General features: G+C 39.3%; 1 protein-coding gene across 1 annotated transcript in view; it reads right to left on the bottom strand.

Moving 5' to 3' along the window:
* LOC120522960 (hemicentin-1-like) overlaps nucleotides 1-12,290 on the bottom strand; it is a 112,002-nt gene extending 99,712 nt beyond the window's left edge. Inside the window, exon 1 of the mRNA XM_039743818.1 lies at nucleotides 12,160-12,290. Coding sequence (XP_039599752.1) covers nucleotides 12,160-12,190 — 31 coding nt within the window. The 5' untranslated portion in view covers nucleotides 12,191-12,290. The remainder of the gene's footprint in view (nucleotides 1-12,159) is intronic.
* Nucleotides 12,291-14,353: the final 2,063 nt, after the last annotated feature.

Raw genomic sequence — 14,353 nt, forward strand, 5'->3', positions numbered from 1 at the left:
GCTGATCCCGGGACTATTCTGATACATAAGAGTGAGTCATGGCGGTAAATGATAAAGCTAGGATTAATAATCTATTGTCTGATCTATTCGTTTTAAAATACGGGTTTTTTATCAGCATATATTCTTATTATTACTTAGTATTACTAGGGCGCTATCTGTTTATGTTTTATTGTGCTTAATTACTTTTTCTTTCCTTTTTTATTTTTTTATTTTTTCTAATTACTTCATCTCTACCCTAAACGAGACTGTTCAATATCATACCCTTGAATTGCTGAAGACTATATATATTTTAAGTGCAAAATTCTTTTTTTTCTTTTTTTTTAAAGCCTATATTGGTAACAGATATCTCTATCTTTTAACCCTAAAGCGCCACTGCATGGGGGCTTGATGTGCTTTGGGCGTGCTCTGTCTCTGGGTATGTCAGAGGGCTGGGACTGCATGAAGTGGGTTTTAGCCTCACTGGGGAGGCAAAAAGGAGGGGGGGGAGAGAAAGAGAGCAGGCTTGATCTATACCTAATCTATCCTCTCAATCTTTATAATTATAACTATCAACGTAATAATAAGCTGCATGGCAACAACTCTTGGGGAATAGGAAATTAAGACCTAAACTATCTCACTTCCAGTTAAGACTATAAAATGACATCAAAAACTCAGAATCAGTGTCTCCATGATGGGACAGTTAACTTCGTAAGCTGGAATGTTAAAGGCCTGAATCACGAATTAAAGAGAAAGAAAGTACTTTCTCACCTAACAGGTCTAAATGCTAAAATAGTATTTTTACAGGAAACCCACTTACTAAGTAAGGATCAGTTCCGGCTGCAAAAGACTGGACTGGCCAAATGTTCCATTCTAGTTTTACAAAGAAAACTAGAGGTGGGAATTCTCATACATAGAACAGTACCATTTGTAGCATCAGATGTAGTATTGGATCCTGAAGGGAGATATGATGGTCATGGGAGACTTATCTAACTGTAAAATGATTTTGATAAATGTTTATGCACCTAATGTTGATGATAAGGAATTTATACAAAATTTATTTGCATCCATTCCCAATCTGAACACTCATAAACTTATAATGGCTGGGGACTTTAATTGTGTTTTAAATCCACTTTTAGATAAGACTTCCTCCACAGGGGAACGCAACTAACACCGCAAAGATAATTACAAAGTTTATAACTGATCACAACTTATCAGATCCCTGGAGGTTTTTAAACCCAAATTCAAGAACATATTCTTTCTACTCACCAGTACATCATTGCTACTCAAGGATTGATTACTTCTTTATAGATAATAACTTCTTGCCTAAGATTAAATCTTGTAAATACGATGCTATTGTTATTTCAGACCATGCACCGATGATCTTGGAGCTGAAATTACTAAGCCCCATACACTCACCCCAGATGGCCTCAACCGCTTCTATTAGCTGACGAGAATTGTACTGAATTTATATCAAATTCTTTCTAGAGACAAATACATCCCTGAGATCTCTGCAGGAATACTCTGGGAAACTCTTAAGGCCTTCTTAAGAGGACAGATTATCTCATATCTTTCCCACAGAAATAAATCCGAAGCGAAGAAAGTAGCAGAGATAAAAGCGAAATTACTAAAATAGATGAAGAACATGCCAGACTACCAAGCGAGACTCTACATAGAGGAGGCAGGCTCTACATTCAGAATTAAACCTCTTGACAACTAAAGAAACTGAACAACTAATTTACAAATCCAGACATCATTATTATGAACATGGAGAAAGCTAATAAGCTTTTAGCTCAACAAATTCACAAGCAAGAAGTGCATAGCGCAATCTCGGTAATCACTAACACTAACGGAGATAAAATCATCGAACACAAAAATATAATGCACACTTTAGAGACTACTATAAATCCCTATATACTACTGAGTTTAAAGAAGACAATATACAATCTAATGCATTTCTGGATACATTACAGATACCACAAATTGACGCTTTTAGTGTAGAGGAACTTGATAAACCTCTGTCATTATCAGAATTACTGGATGCTATAAAGTCACTCCAAGGTGGAAAAGCAGCAGGCCCTGATGGCTAACCTGCAGAGTTTTACAAGAAATTCTCCGCTCAGCTAGCTCCCTCCTATTAGCAACATTTACAGAAGCCAGAGATAACCAATCTCTTCCACAAACCTTTCGCCAAGCACTAATCACTGTCTTTCCAAAACAAAATAAGGACTTATTACAATGTGCATCATACAGACCAATTTCACTTCTGAATAACGACGTTAAAATACTCTCTAAAATCATAGCTAGAAGGATGGAGAAAGTGCTCCCTCGTAATATCACAAGACCAAACTGGATTTATTAGGGGCCGACACTTATCTTCAAATCTTCGACGCCTGTTTAATGTAATATACTCACCAACTAAATCAAACACCCCAGAAATATTATTATCATTGGATGCAGAAAAAGCATTCGACATGATTGAATGGAAATACCTTTTACTATTTTGGAGAAGTTTGGGTTTGGCCCGAACATTTGTGCATGGATTAAATTACTGTATACTAACCCAGAAGCTTCAGTTTGCATCAATAACATTTGCTCAGACTACTTTAAACTAGAGCGTGGCAAGACAAGGATGCCCTTGTCACCACTGTTATTGGGCCTGACAAACTATATGCAAAAACATTGGAAGCACTCTTCGAGCATGTTAATGTAATATACTCTTACATAAGAGTGAGTCATGGCGGTAAATGATAAAGCTAGGATTAATAATCTATTGTCTGATCTATTCGTTTTAAAATACGGGTTTTTTATCAGCATATATTCTTATTATTACTTAGTATTACTAGGGCGCTATCTGTTTATGTTTTATTGTGCTTAATTACTTTTTCTTTCCTTTTTTATTTTTTTATTTTTTCTAATTACTTCATCTCTACCCTAAACGAGACTGTTCAATATCATACCCTTGAATTGCTGAAGACTATATATATTTTAAGTGCAAAATTCTTTTTTTTCTTTTTTTTTAAAGCCTATATTGGTAACAGATATCTCTATCTTTTAACCCTAAAGCGCCACTGCATGGGGCTTGATGTGCTTTGGGCGTGCTCTGTCTCTGGGTATGTCAGAGGACTGGGACTGATGAAGTGGGTTTTAGCCTCACTGGGGAGGCAAAAAGGAGGGTGGGGGTTAAGGGGAGAGAAAGAGAGCAGGCTTGATCTATACCTAATCTATCCTCTCAATCTTTATAATCATAACTATCAACGTAATAATAAGCAGCATGGCAACAACTCTTGGGGAATAGGAAATTAAGACCTAAACTATCTCACTTCCAGTTAAGACTATAAAATGACATCAAAAACTCAGAATCAGTGTCTCCATGATGGGACAGTTAACTTCGTAAGCTGGAATGTTAAAGGCCTGAATCACGAATTAAAGAGAAAGAAAGTACTTTCTCACCTAACAGGTCTAAATGCTAAAATAGTATTTTTACAGGAAACCCACTTACTAAGTAAGGATCAGTTCCGCTGCAAAAGACTGGACTGGCCAAATGTTCCATTCTAGTTTTACAAAGAAAACTAGAGAGGTGGGAATTCTAATACATAGAACAGTACCATTTGTAGCATCAGATGTAGTATTGGATCCTGAAGGGAGATATGATGGTCATGGGAGACTTATCTAACTGTAAAATGATTTTGATAAATGTTTATGCACCTAATGTTGATGATAAGGAATTTATACAAAATTTATTTGCATCCATTCCCAATCTGAACACTCATAAACTTATAATGGCTGGGGACTTTAATTGTGTTCTAAATCCACTTTTAGATAGATCTTCCTCCACAGGGGAACGCATCTAACACCGCAAAGATAATTACAAAGTTTATAACTGATCACAACTTATCAGATCCCTGGAGGTTTTTAAACCCAAATTCAAGAACATATTCTTTCTACTCACCAGTACATCATTGCTACTCAAGGATTGATTACTTCTTTATAGATAATAACTTCTTGCCTAAGATTAAATCTTGTAAATACGATGCTATTGTTATTTCAGACCATGCACCGATGATCTTGGAGCTGAAATTACTAAGCCCCATACACTCACCCGCAGATGCGCCTCAACCGCTTCTATTAGCTGACGAGAATTGTACTGAATTTATATCAAATTCTTTCTAGAGACAAATACATCCCTGAGATCTCTGCAGGAATACTCTGGGAAACTCTTAAGGCCTTCTTAAGAGGACAGATTATCTCATATCTTTCCCACAGAAATAAATCCGAAGCGAAGAAAGTAGCAGAGATAAAAGCGAAATTACTAAAATAGATGAAGAACATGCCAGACTACCAAGCGAGACTCTACATAGAGGAGGCAGGCTCTACATTCAGAATTAAACCTCTTGACAACTAAAGAAACTGAACAACTAATTTACAAATCCAGACATCATTATTATGAACATGGAGAAAGCTAATAAGCTTTTAGCTCAACAAATTCACAAGCAAGAAGTGCAACGCAATCTCGTAATCACTAACACGAACGGAGATAAAATCATCGAACACAAAAATATAATGCACACTTTTAGAGACTACTATAAATCCCTATATACTACTGAGTTTAAAGAAGACAATATACAATCTAATGCATTTCTGGATACATTACAGATACCACAAATTGACGCTTTTAGTGTAGAGGAACTTGATAAACCTCTGCATTATCAGAATTACTAGATGCTATAAAGTCACTCCAAGGTGGAAAAGCAGCAGGCCCTGATGGCTACCCTGCAGAGTTTTACAAGAAATTCTCCGCTCAGCTAGCTCCCCTCCTATTAGCAACATTTACAGAAGCCAGAGATAACCAATCTCTTCCACAAACCTTTCGCCAAGCACTAATCACTGTCTTTCCAAAACAAAATAAGGACTTATTACAATGTGCATCATACAGACCAATTTCACTTCTGAATAACGACGTTAAAATACTCTCTAAAATCATAGCTAGAAGGATGGAGAAAGTGCTCCCTCGTAATATCACAAGACCAAACTGGATTTATTAGGGGCCGACACTTATCTTCAAATCTTCGACGCCTGTTTAATGTAATATACTCACCAACTAAATCAAACACCCCAGAAATATTATTATCATTGGATGCAGAAAAAGCATTCGACATGATTGAATGGAAATACCTTTTACTATTGGAGAAGTTTGGGTTTGCCCGAACATTTGTGCATGGATTAAATTACTGTATACTAACCCAGAAGCTTCAGTTTGCATCAATAACATTTGCTCAGACTACTTTAAACTAGAGCGTGGCACAAGACAAGGATGCCCTTGTCACCTGCTGTTTGCAATTGCCATTGAACCACTGGCAATACATTGTCGAAATACTGATCAGATAAAGGGGATTAGCAGAGAAGGACTGGAACAGAAAATCTCATTATATGCAGATGATATGGTACTGTATATTTCGGACCCAGTCTTAGCAGCACTCACAGGATTTCAAAAGATCTCTGGTCTCAGAATTAATCTGAATAAAAGTGTACTCTTTCCAGTGAATTCTCAAGCATATAATATTAGATTAGACACCCTACCTTTTATCATTGCAGAACAGTTTAAATACCTCGGGGTAAACATCACAAGTAAACATAAAGCTCTTTATCAACAAAATTTGCGTCTGCATGGAAAAAATTAAACAAGACTTGCATAGATGGTCAACCCTTCATCTCACACTAGCTGGAAGAATTAACACTGTTAAGATGAATATTCTTCCTAAGCTCCTTTTTTTATTTCAAAACATACCAATATACATTAATAAATATTTTTTTTAAGCAATTAGATTCAACAATAACCTCATTTATTTGGAATTCAAAACATCCACGCATCAAAAGAGCGACCCTACAAAGACAAAAGGCAGAAGGCGGCATGGCTCTACCTAACTTCCAGTTTTATTACTGGGCAGCAAATATACAGGCGATAAGAACCTGGACACAAATAGAAGAACATACACAGGCATGGACCCAATAGAAGTAAAATCCTGCAGTACTTCTTTGTATTCCTTGCCTTGTGCTCCAATAAACACACGTTATCGGCAATACACTAATAACCCAATTGTGCTCCACTCACTTAGAATCTGGAACCAATGTAGAAAGCATTTTAAGACGGAGAAGCTTCTTTCTGTGGCACCCCTGCAAGAGAACCACCTCTTTCAACCTCACAAACATATGCAGTTTTAATATCTGGAAAAATTTGGAATTAACTTGCTTAGAGATCTTTATATAGACAACGTCTTTGCATCCTATGAACAATTACATTCCAAATTTAACATTCCAGCTACACATTTCTTTCACTATCTTCAAATCAGGAACTTTGTTAAACAGAACCTTCCAGATTTTCCTCATCTTGCACCCTCATCCATGCTGGAAAAATATTGCTCAATTTCAAGGAGTTAGACTCCATCTCTACAATATATAAAATCATTTTACAATCCCTTCCTTTCAAAGATCCAAGAGGACACTGGGAAAAAGATCTCTCAATTAATATATCAGAAAAGGAGTGGAAAGTAGCAATGCAGAGAATTCACTCAAGCTCCATATGCGCAAAGCATACAATTATACAACTCAAAATTATATATCGAGCACATCTGTCTCGACTAAAACTCTCAAAATGTTTCCAGGGCATGATCCAACCCGAACGTTGCAACCAAGTCCCAGCCTCACTAGGTCACATGTTCTGGGCCTGCACCAAATTAACATTATTCTGGACCAAAATTTTTAATTACCTTTCAGACAGCCTTGGACTCACAATCCCTCCTAACCCATTAACAGCTGTGTTTGGGGGTCTTCCAGAGGGGCTTAAAGTGGAGAAAGACAAACAAATTGTGATTGCATTCACTACACTGTTGGCACGCAGACTCATTCTGATAAACTGGAAGAACCCAAACTCTCCTCTTTAAGTCAGTGGGAAACTGATGTGTTATATAATTTGAAATTGGAAAAAATCAAATACTCAGTTAGAGGATCTGTACAGACTTTTTTCAAAACATGGCAGGATCTAATCAGTAATATTTTAAAATAAGTTCATAAAGCACAGAGAATTTATTAATTTTGAACCACATGTGCAATCATCTGCTCTCCCGACTGAAGAACTGGATGATGATTGTACTACTCCAGTGGCTTCTCTTTGGTCTGGATTTATATGTTGTGGCACTAGGCTGGGGGCCAGGCCCAGCCGGGATGCCTGCAAAGACCGGGAGGCGGTCTATACATCCCCAGGGACACGAGAGGTCAAGCGCCCTAGATGATGTAGGGACCACGCGGATGGAGCAATGAGGGAAGGTGGAGGAAGGACCTTCCAGGGATGCCCGGAGTGCTTCTGGGTGCTCGTGCGGCACTTCCGGAAGGTTGGAAGGTCATCAGCAAGCACCTGGAGCACATCAGGGTGGATATAAAAGGGGCTGCCTTCCTACATTTGGAGAGCTAGAGTCGGGAGAGGGAGCAGGATGAAGCTCCAGTGAGGAGAGGAAGAAATGCGGCCCATGGACAGTTGAAGGCCTGAGTAAGGGTGTTGTGGTGCTGGAGCACTGTGTGTGTGTGGGACTTGTGTTTGAGGACACTTTGAATAATAAAAATGTGTGTTTTATGAACTGTCGGTGTCTGCTTGGTTGTGTCCGGGCTGAACATCTCACAATATATAAATGATTACAATGTATGTTAGCATTGAAACTACATTTTAAAGCAAGTTTATATATATAAATATATATATAGCAGGTAGCCTATATATATATATATAAACAGTCATATGAAAAAGTTTGTGACCTCCTCTCAGCCTGCATAATAACTGACTCTCCTTTCAACAACAAAGATAACAGTGGTGTGTCTTTCATTTCCTAGGAGTACTGCGGTGTTTTCTGAACAAAGATTTTTAGTGACGCAGTATTTAGTTATGAAATTAAATCAAATGTGAAAAACTGGCTGTGCACAAATGTGGGTCCCCTTGTCATTGTGCTGATTTGAATGCCTGTCACTGCTCAATGCTGATCACTTGGTTGGATGAGCGCGTTAAGCCTTGAACTTCATAGACAGGAGTGTCCAATCATGAGTGGTCAAAGGTATTTAAGGTGGTCAATTACAAGTTGTGCTTCCTTCCCTTTGATTCTCCTCTGAAGAGTGACAGACAGCATGGGATCCTCAAAGCAACTCTCAAAGATCTGAAAACAAAGATTGTTGAGTCTCCTGGTTTAGGGGAAGGCTACAAAAAGCCATCTCAGAGGTTTAAACTGTCAGGTTCAACTGTCAGGAATGGAATCAGGAAATGGAAGGCCACAGGCACAGTTGCTGTTAAACCAACCCAGCAGGTCTGGCAGGCCAAGAAAAATACAAGAGCGGCATATGAGCAGGATTGTGAGAATGGCTACAGACAACTACAGATCACCTCCAAAGACCTGCAAGAACATCTCGCTGCAGATGGTGTATCTGTACATCGCTGTACAATTCAGCTCATCTGTATGGCAGGGTGATGAGAAAGAAGCCCTTTCTGCACTCGCGCCACAAACAGAGCCGCTTGTTGTATCAAATGCTCATTTAGACAAGCCAGAGTCATTTGGGAACAAAGTGCTTTGGACTGATGAGACAAAAATTGAGTTATTTGGTCAGAACAAAAAGCGCTTTGCATGGCGGAAGAAGAACACCACATTCCAAGACAAACACCTGCTACCTACTGTCACATTTGGTGGAGGTCCCATCATGCTGTGGGCTGTGTGGCCAGTTCAGAGACTGGGGCCCTTGTTAAAGTCGAGGGTCGGATGAATTCAACCCGATATCAACACATTCTTCAGGATAATGTTCAAGCATCAGTCACAAAGTTGAAGTTACTTAAGCAGGGCTTGGATATTCCAACAAGACGATGACCCAAAACACAGTTGGAAATCTACAAAGACATTCATGCAGAGAGAGAAGTACAATGTTCTGGAATGGCCGTCACAGTCCACTGACTTGAATATCATCGACAATCTATGGGATGATTTGAAGCAGGCTGTCCATCAAATTGAACTGAACTGGAGAGATTTTGTATGAAGAATAGTCAGAAATACCTCCATCCAGAATCCAGACACTCATCACAGGCTATAGGAGGACAGCGTCGAGAGGCTCAAAGGAGCAAAAGGAGGCTCAACTAAGTATTGATGTCATATCTCTGTTGTGGTGCCCACATTTACACACCTGTCTAATTTTGTTATGATGCATATTGCATATTTTCTGTTAATCCAATAAACTTCATGTCACTACTGAAATCCTACTGTGTCCATAAGGCATGTCAGATATTAGAAGGAAGTTCAGCCAATGAGAAACAAAAATCCAAAGAATTAAGAGGGGTTCCCAAACTTTTTTTATGACTGTATATATTATTCAAAGGACTGAATCACAATGTGATTATCTTGATTGTTTCCTACCAGATAATGATTCTGATTGGTCAGGTAGTCTGCAAAAAAAATCTGCCATATCCTCTCAGTTGCGAGAAGCAGTGCACAGATATGTGATAGAGTACCAGCCAAATAATACCAAGAGTTCCAGTCTGAGAGCAGCTGAGGGGACTTGGAGGATCTTTGCCAACTTGCTGACCAACCACATGCATTACCTGGTGGGCAACCTTCCAGATAATCAGATTACAATTCAGACTAATGAATGTAATACGGCGATCTTCACCATGTCAGTAAGGCTACAGTGTCAGAGGCTTCACCTCACATGCTGGTGTCTGAAGTTCAATCTCTGTAAAGGAAAGCAAAGGTTCGTACACCTGCTGAGCCCCAATTAGGGCGAAACACACGTTGTGTACTCTTTGTATTATTTGGCAGGTACCGTATCAAATATATATACTGTCTATATATATATACAGTATATATTTGTACCATACTTCTTTTGTCTGATTATTTTCACCATGGTTACTCAAGGTGTGCATACAGTATATCTAGGCTGAAGTATGTCCTGCATTCTATAAAGGGATGCAATCCTAGGGAGCAAACATCTCTGCTGAATACGCTCTCCCCAACAGCCCTCTTCAAATAGAGGAGACAAAGAGTCTATCTATCTATCTATCTATCTATCTATCTATCTATCTATCTATCTATCTATCTATCTATCTATCTATCTATTATATAGTGCCTTTTACATCACTCTATCTCTGAATCTAAAAGTTTATTATTACTTAATGATTGACGTCTTTTCCCAAGGTGACTTGTACCATTTGAGATGCCGCTGGTTTCATTTCTTTTGCTGTTCCAGTTGGAGGTGAAATGACTTGCTCAGGGTCTCACAATGGTATTAATAGTGGGATCCGAACCATTGGCCTCAGGGTTTGAAGTTCAAAGCTTACATTTTAGATACCCAGATTTTTTCAATTTTCACACTCTTTATTTTTCCTAATTTAAAGATTCACTAAAACTCAAACAGGCTGAACAGTTGTTGTTTGGTGTAGAGACGTACTGTAGATCTTTGTCCCATCTGTCCCCCTCACGCATTTCTATCCATGGATTTTCTTAAATTTCTTTTTTGATACAAAGCTACAGGTGGGCGCTGGGGTCTCTCGGCTGCTTTGTGTGCAGCGTTCAATCCTGGCTAGGATGCCAGTCCACGAGTCTCACACTGGGCCACATTAGGGCCACCAATTAATCGACCACACAGGTCTTCTATGTAATGGGAGGAAGAACACAGAGAAGGCCGTTCAGACAGACATGGAGAAAACTTGAAGATGGGGCAGTAAACATGGCACTCCTGCGTCTTAGGGGAACATCGGTTTATTTCATCTGTTGAAGATTTTACACGAATAAGAGGGTAAACTTAAATTAGATAAAAATGAAGGTGAATATCAATGGAAGGTGCAAGCCAGCGTCCACGAGGTCAGTGAGAGGTGGTTGATTGATTTTAAAGGGAGCTCATTTTATCTTGACGGTGAGTATTAAACAAACACGTGCCTTTTTTTTCCCTTGGTATTATCACTTTGAAGCAAAGAACAAAAGGATAGATAGATAGATAGATAGATAGATAGATAGATAGATAGATAGATAGATAGATAGATAGATAGATAGATAGATAGATAGGTAGATAGATTAATTAAAATAAAAAAGAAGAAGATGAAGCTAAAGTGAGCTCTTGAAGTGCGATCACCTGTGAGTCAAGCTGATTGATCATCGGACCAAAAAACAATCCGATCAAAAGACTGAGAGCTACTGGAATGTCATGGTACATTTATACCTTTTAAATATAAATATTAAATATTAAATTCACAGAGGTTACATTTTTGTTTTCTTTGTTTTTTGTTTTCCTTGATTGTGAAGTTGCTTGTAGTTTGATAATCTCTGTACGTTTTTTGCTGCTTGATTGCGCCTTCTTGAATAACACTCAGCATCGCCAATGTCACCAAATGTGACACCAAAGGTGTTTTAATCGTCAGTCGCCTTTTATACTGATGCTGCTGTTATTAACACGCCTTACGTCTCACACTTGAATTTCATTCTTTTAGACTTTGTAACACTGAGGTTTCTATTTTGAATTTATCTTCTAAAATTCACATCACATTTTAATAACGAAACCTTCACGTCTGTGTCACATCCTGACCTGTCATTGTTCTGCTTTGTCACACTAAGTGTTGTTTAAAATGTCACCAAGAGGCAGGAGGTTTGTTAAAAATCCATGCAGCGCTGGCTGTCCGACTCTGATTAATAAAATTCAATTCATTAAAGCCAACAACAACAACAACCAAAGTCTGCTAAGCCAATCAACCAAAACAGGTTTATGTTTTTACTTTTGAGATAAAATCTTATTTTGTCAGTAAGTTAACATTTTTTATTATCACGTCCTCTAAAAAAAGATATACGTCTTTATTTCAAATATGAGATCTCATCATGCATTTCAAGATTGTCAGCTTTATCAAACAAAGTTCATATTTTTGAACAATAAATACAATTAAAAGCCTTCAGATCATTTTTAAACTTCTAATGTAATAATGTTAAACTATCAGATGGCCTTCCCAGAATTTGTGTCATGCCGAACAGACATTAAGATGTAATACAGAAGGCGTCCCAAAGAAAGGGTCACCCCCTGCAATAATAAATAGTTAAAGAAATAAAAGTTAAGTCTGAAGGCTCACTTTATGTAACAAAAAATAATAATTGAAAAAAGCCTTAAACTGGCGTGAATACTCACAGCGCACTCTGAAAAGCCCCCGAGACCACATAGCCGACTGTGAGAGGACCAGCCGAGCAGGCGCATGAAGAAATGAGCGGCCACTCCTGGCAGGTTTATACTCTCGTCTGGCCGTCGCACTTCCTGTTAGGGTTTCGTCTTCAATGTGAATATTTTGGTTTCTTTTCACCGTTTCTTTCAAATGTCATGAGGGCTTCCAATCAGGTGACCTTTGATGCTTCTGCTGCCACATTAGGACTCGGCTCTGAGGTTTCTTATTGTTCAGTTGTGTTTTGAGTGTTCAGCCCAGATCCTGTCACTTGTCACTTGTCACTGGCCCTCTTCACAGGTGACTCAAACTTCATAACGTCTTTCCACCCTTCTATTATCAAACCCATTCCAGTGGGGCAGGGAGCTGAGACTTCCATTGCTGTGAGGAGTGAGCCAACCCTAGACAAGTGCCAGTCCACCACAGGGCACATTCACGAGCCCGCAGTCAGCCATACTGGGCCAATGTAGAGGTGACAATTAGCCTAAATGACACAAGAAAAGCCGGGATACCTGACGAAACACCCACCAAGACGTGTGATCAAGCTGGTGTCATGGATACCCTCCACTAGCTGGGGTTCAAATTCTTGTTTTATGTCATTTTTGAATATTACATCAATGTTGGTTATGTTACATTTGTTGATTATGCTAAAAATGATTTGTTTTGATTTTGTTTTTGTGTGGCACAGTGGGTAGCGCTGCTGCCTTGAAGTTAGGAGACCTGGGTTCGCATCCCAGGTCCTCCCTGCATGGACTTTGCATGTTCTCCCCGTGCCTGCGTGGGTTTCCTCCCACAGTCCAAAGACATGCAGGTTAGGTGGCATTGGCGAGTCTAAGTTGTCCCTGGTGTGTTTGTGTGTGCCCTGTGGTGGGCTGGCGCCCTGCCCGGGGTTTGTTTCCTGCCTTGCACCCTGTGTTGGCTGGGATTGGCTCCAGCAGGCCCCCATGACCCTGTGTTAGGTTATAGTGGGGTGGATAATGGATGGATGGATGGATGGATGGATTGTTTTTGTGTGTAAGCTGCTTGTGTTATGTCCCAAGTTTTTTGTGGGAGGTTCCCCAAGAGGCGGGACCACCTGCCATTCAAAACTAGGGTCTGCAATCCACCCTATAAATCTGGAGGGTCTCCCACAGGTTCATTTCGAATGTGTCATGACTTAGACTGAAAACTGATGCTTTGTAGCCTAATCTTTAAGCGAATCCATATTCTATATACATATATTATTATTATTATTATATTATTATTATTATTATCCATATATTATTTGAATATATTAGAGTTTATATATAAATATATCCATATTGTATGGTTGTCACATCCTTTGTTTCTAGGGGTGGGGTCTCTGGGGTTATGACCTCATTTTAATTAACGACCAGCATAAAAGGTCAGCTTGGCGCTCAGAACCTCATTTTCATTTCGATCTCTTTGTGTTTCCTCTTCTTCTATTGCCTGTTATTTGATTTTTCCCCTCATCTGGGTTAGGGTCACAACGGTTTTAATTTTTATTTTTTATTATGTTTTGCCTTTTGCCCGCTCCTCCCAGTTTACTCCTGTAATCAGTTCTCCTGTTTTCCTGCCGAGTCAGAGTTTATTTGTGCTTATTTGATTTCTTGGATTTCCAGATTTTCGACCCTCGACTTTGTGTTTTGAAGATTTTTTGAATATCTGCATTGGGATTCGTTTGCTTTCGATTGCCTTTGGTGTTACTGGCAACTCCTTCTTTTTTGCCTTTTGTGCTCCTACGGAGCTTCATTCTTGCTGCAAGCAGTTTGTGAAGAATACATCTTTTAATTTATTAAGATTCTTTGCTCTTATTGCTAGCCAGGGTTTGACAGTGACATCCCCCTCTAGTGGGACATGTTGGAAGTGTTTTTGGGACTCCACCTTCATAACAGCTGGGATTTGAACCCGGATTACTAGAACAGTGAGGCAGCAGCACTTACCATCATGTCCTCCTCTTGAAATGTGCACATGAAATCACAAGATGTCTGGATGTCTGTTTGTTTGTTCAGCAATCACGCAAAAATGGCTCAACCGAGTGCATTGCTGTTGATCAAACCTAAAATACAGACCATGCGGGGAGAGCGGGTGTAATGGGTGTAATGGGCAGCCCAAGTGGGGACTTCAGCTCCCATCAGGTTGTAGGAGTGTGCTGGGGCTGATGGG

Source organism: Polypterus senegalus, chromosome 1, assembly GCF_016835505.1.
Source record: "Polypterus senegalus isolate Bchr_013 chromosome 1, ASM1683550v1, whole genome shotgun sequence".
In the NCBI taxonomy this organism is placed as follows: Eukaryota; Metazoa; Chordata; class Cladistia; order Polypteriformes; family Polypteridae; genus Polypterus; species Polypterus senegalus.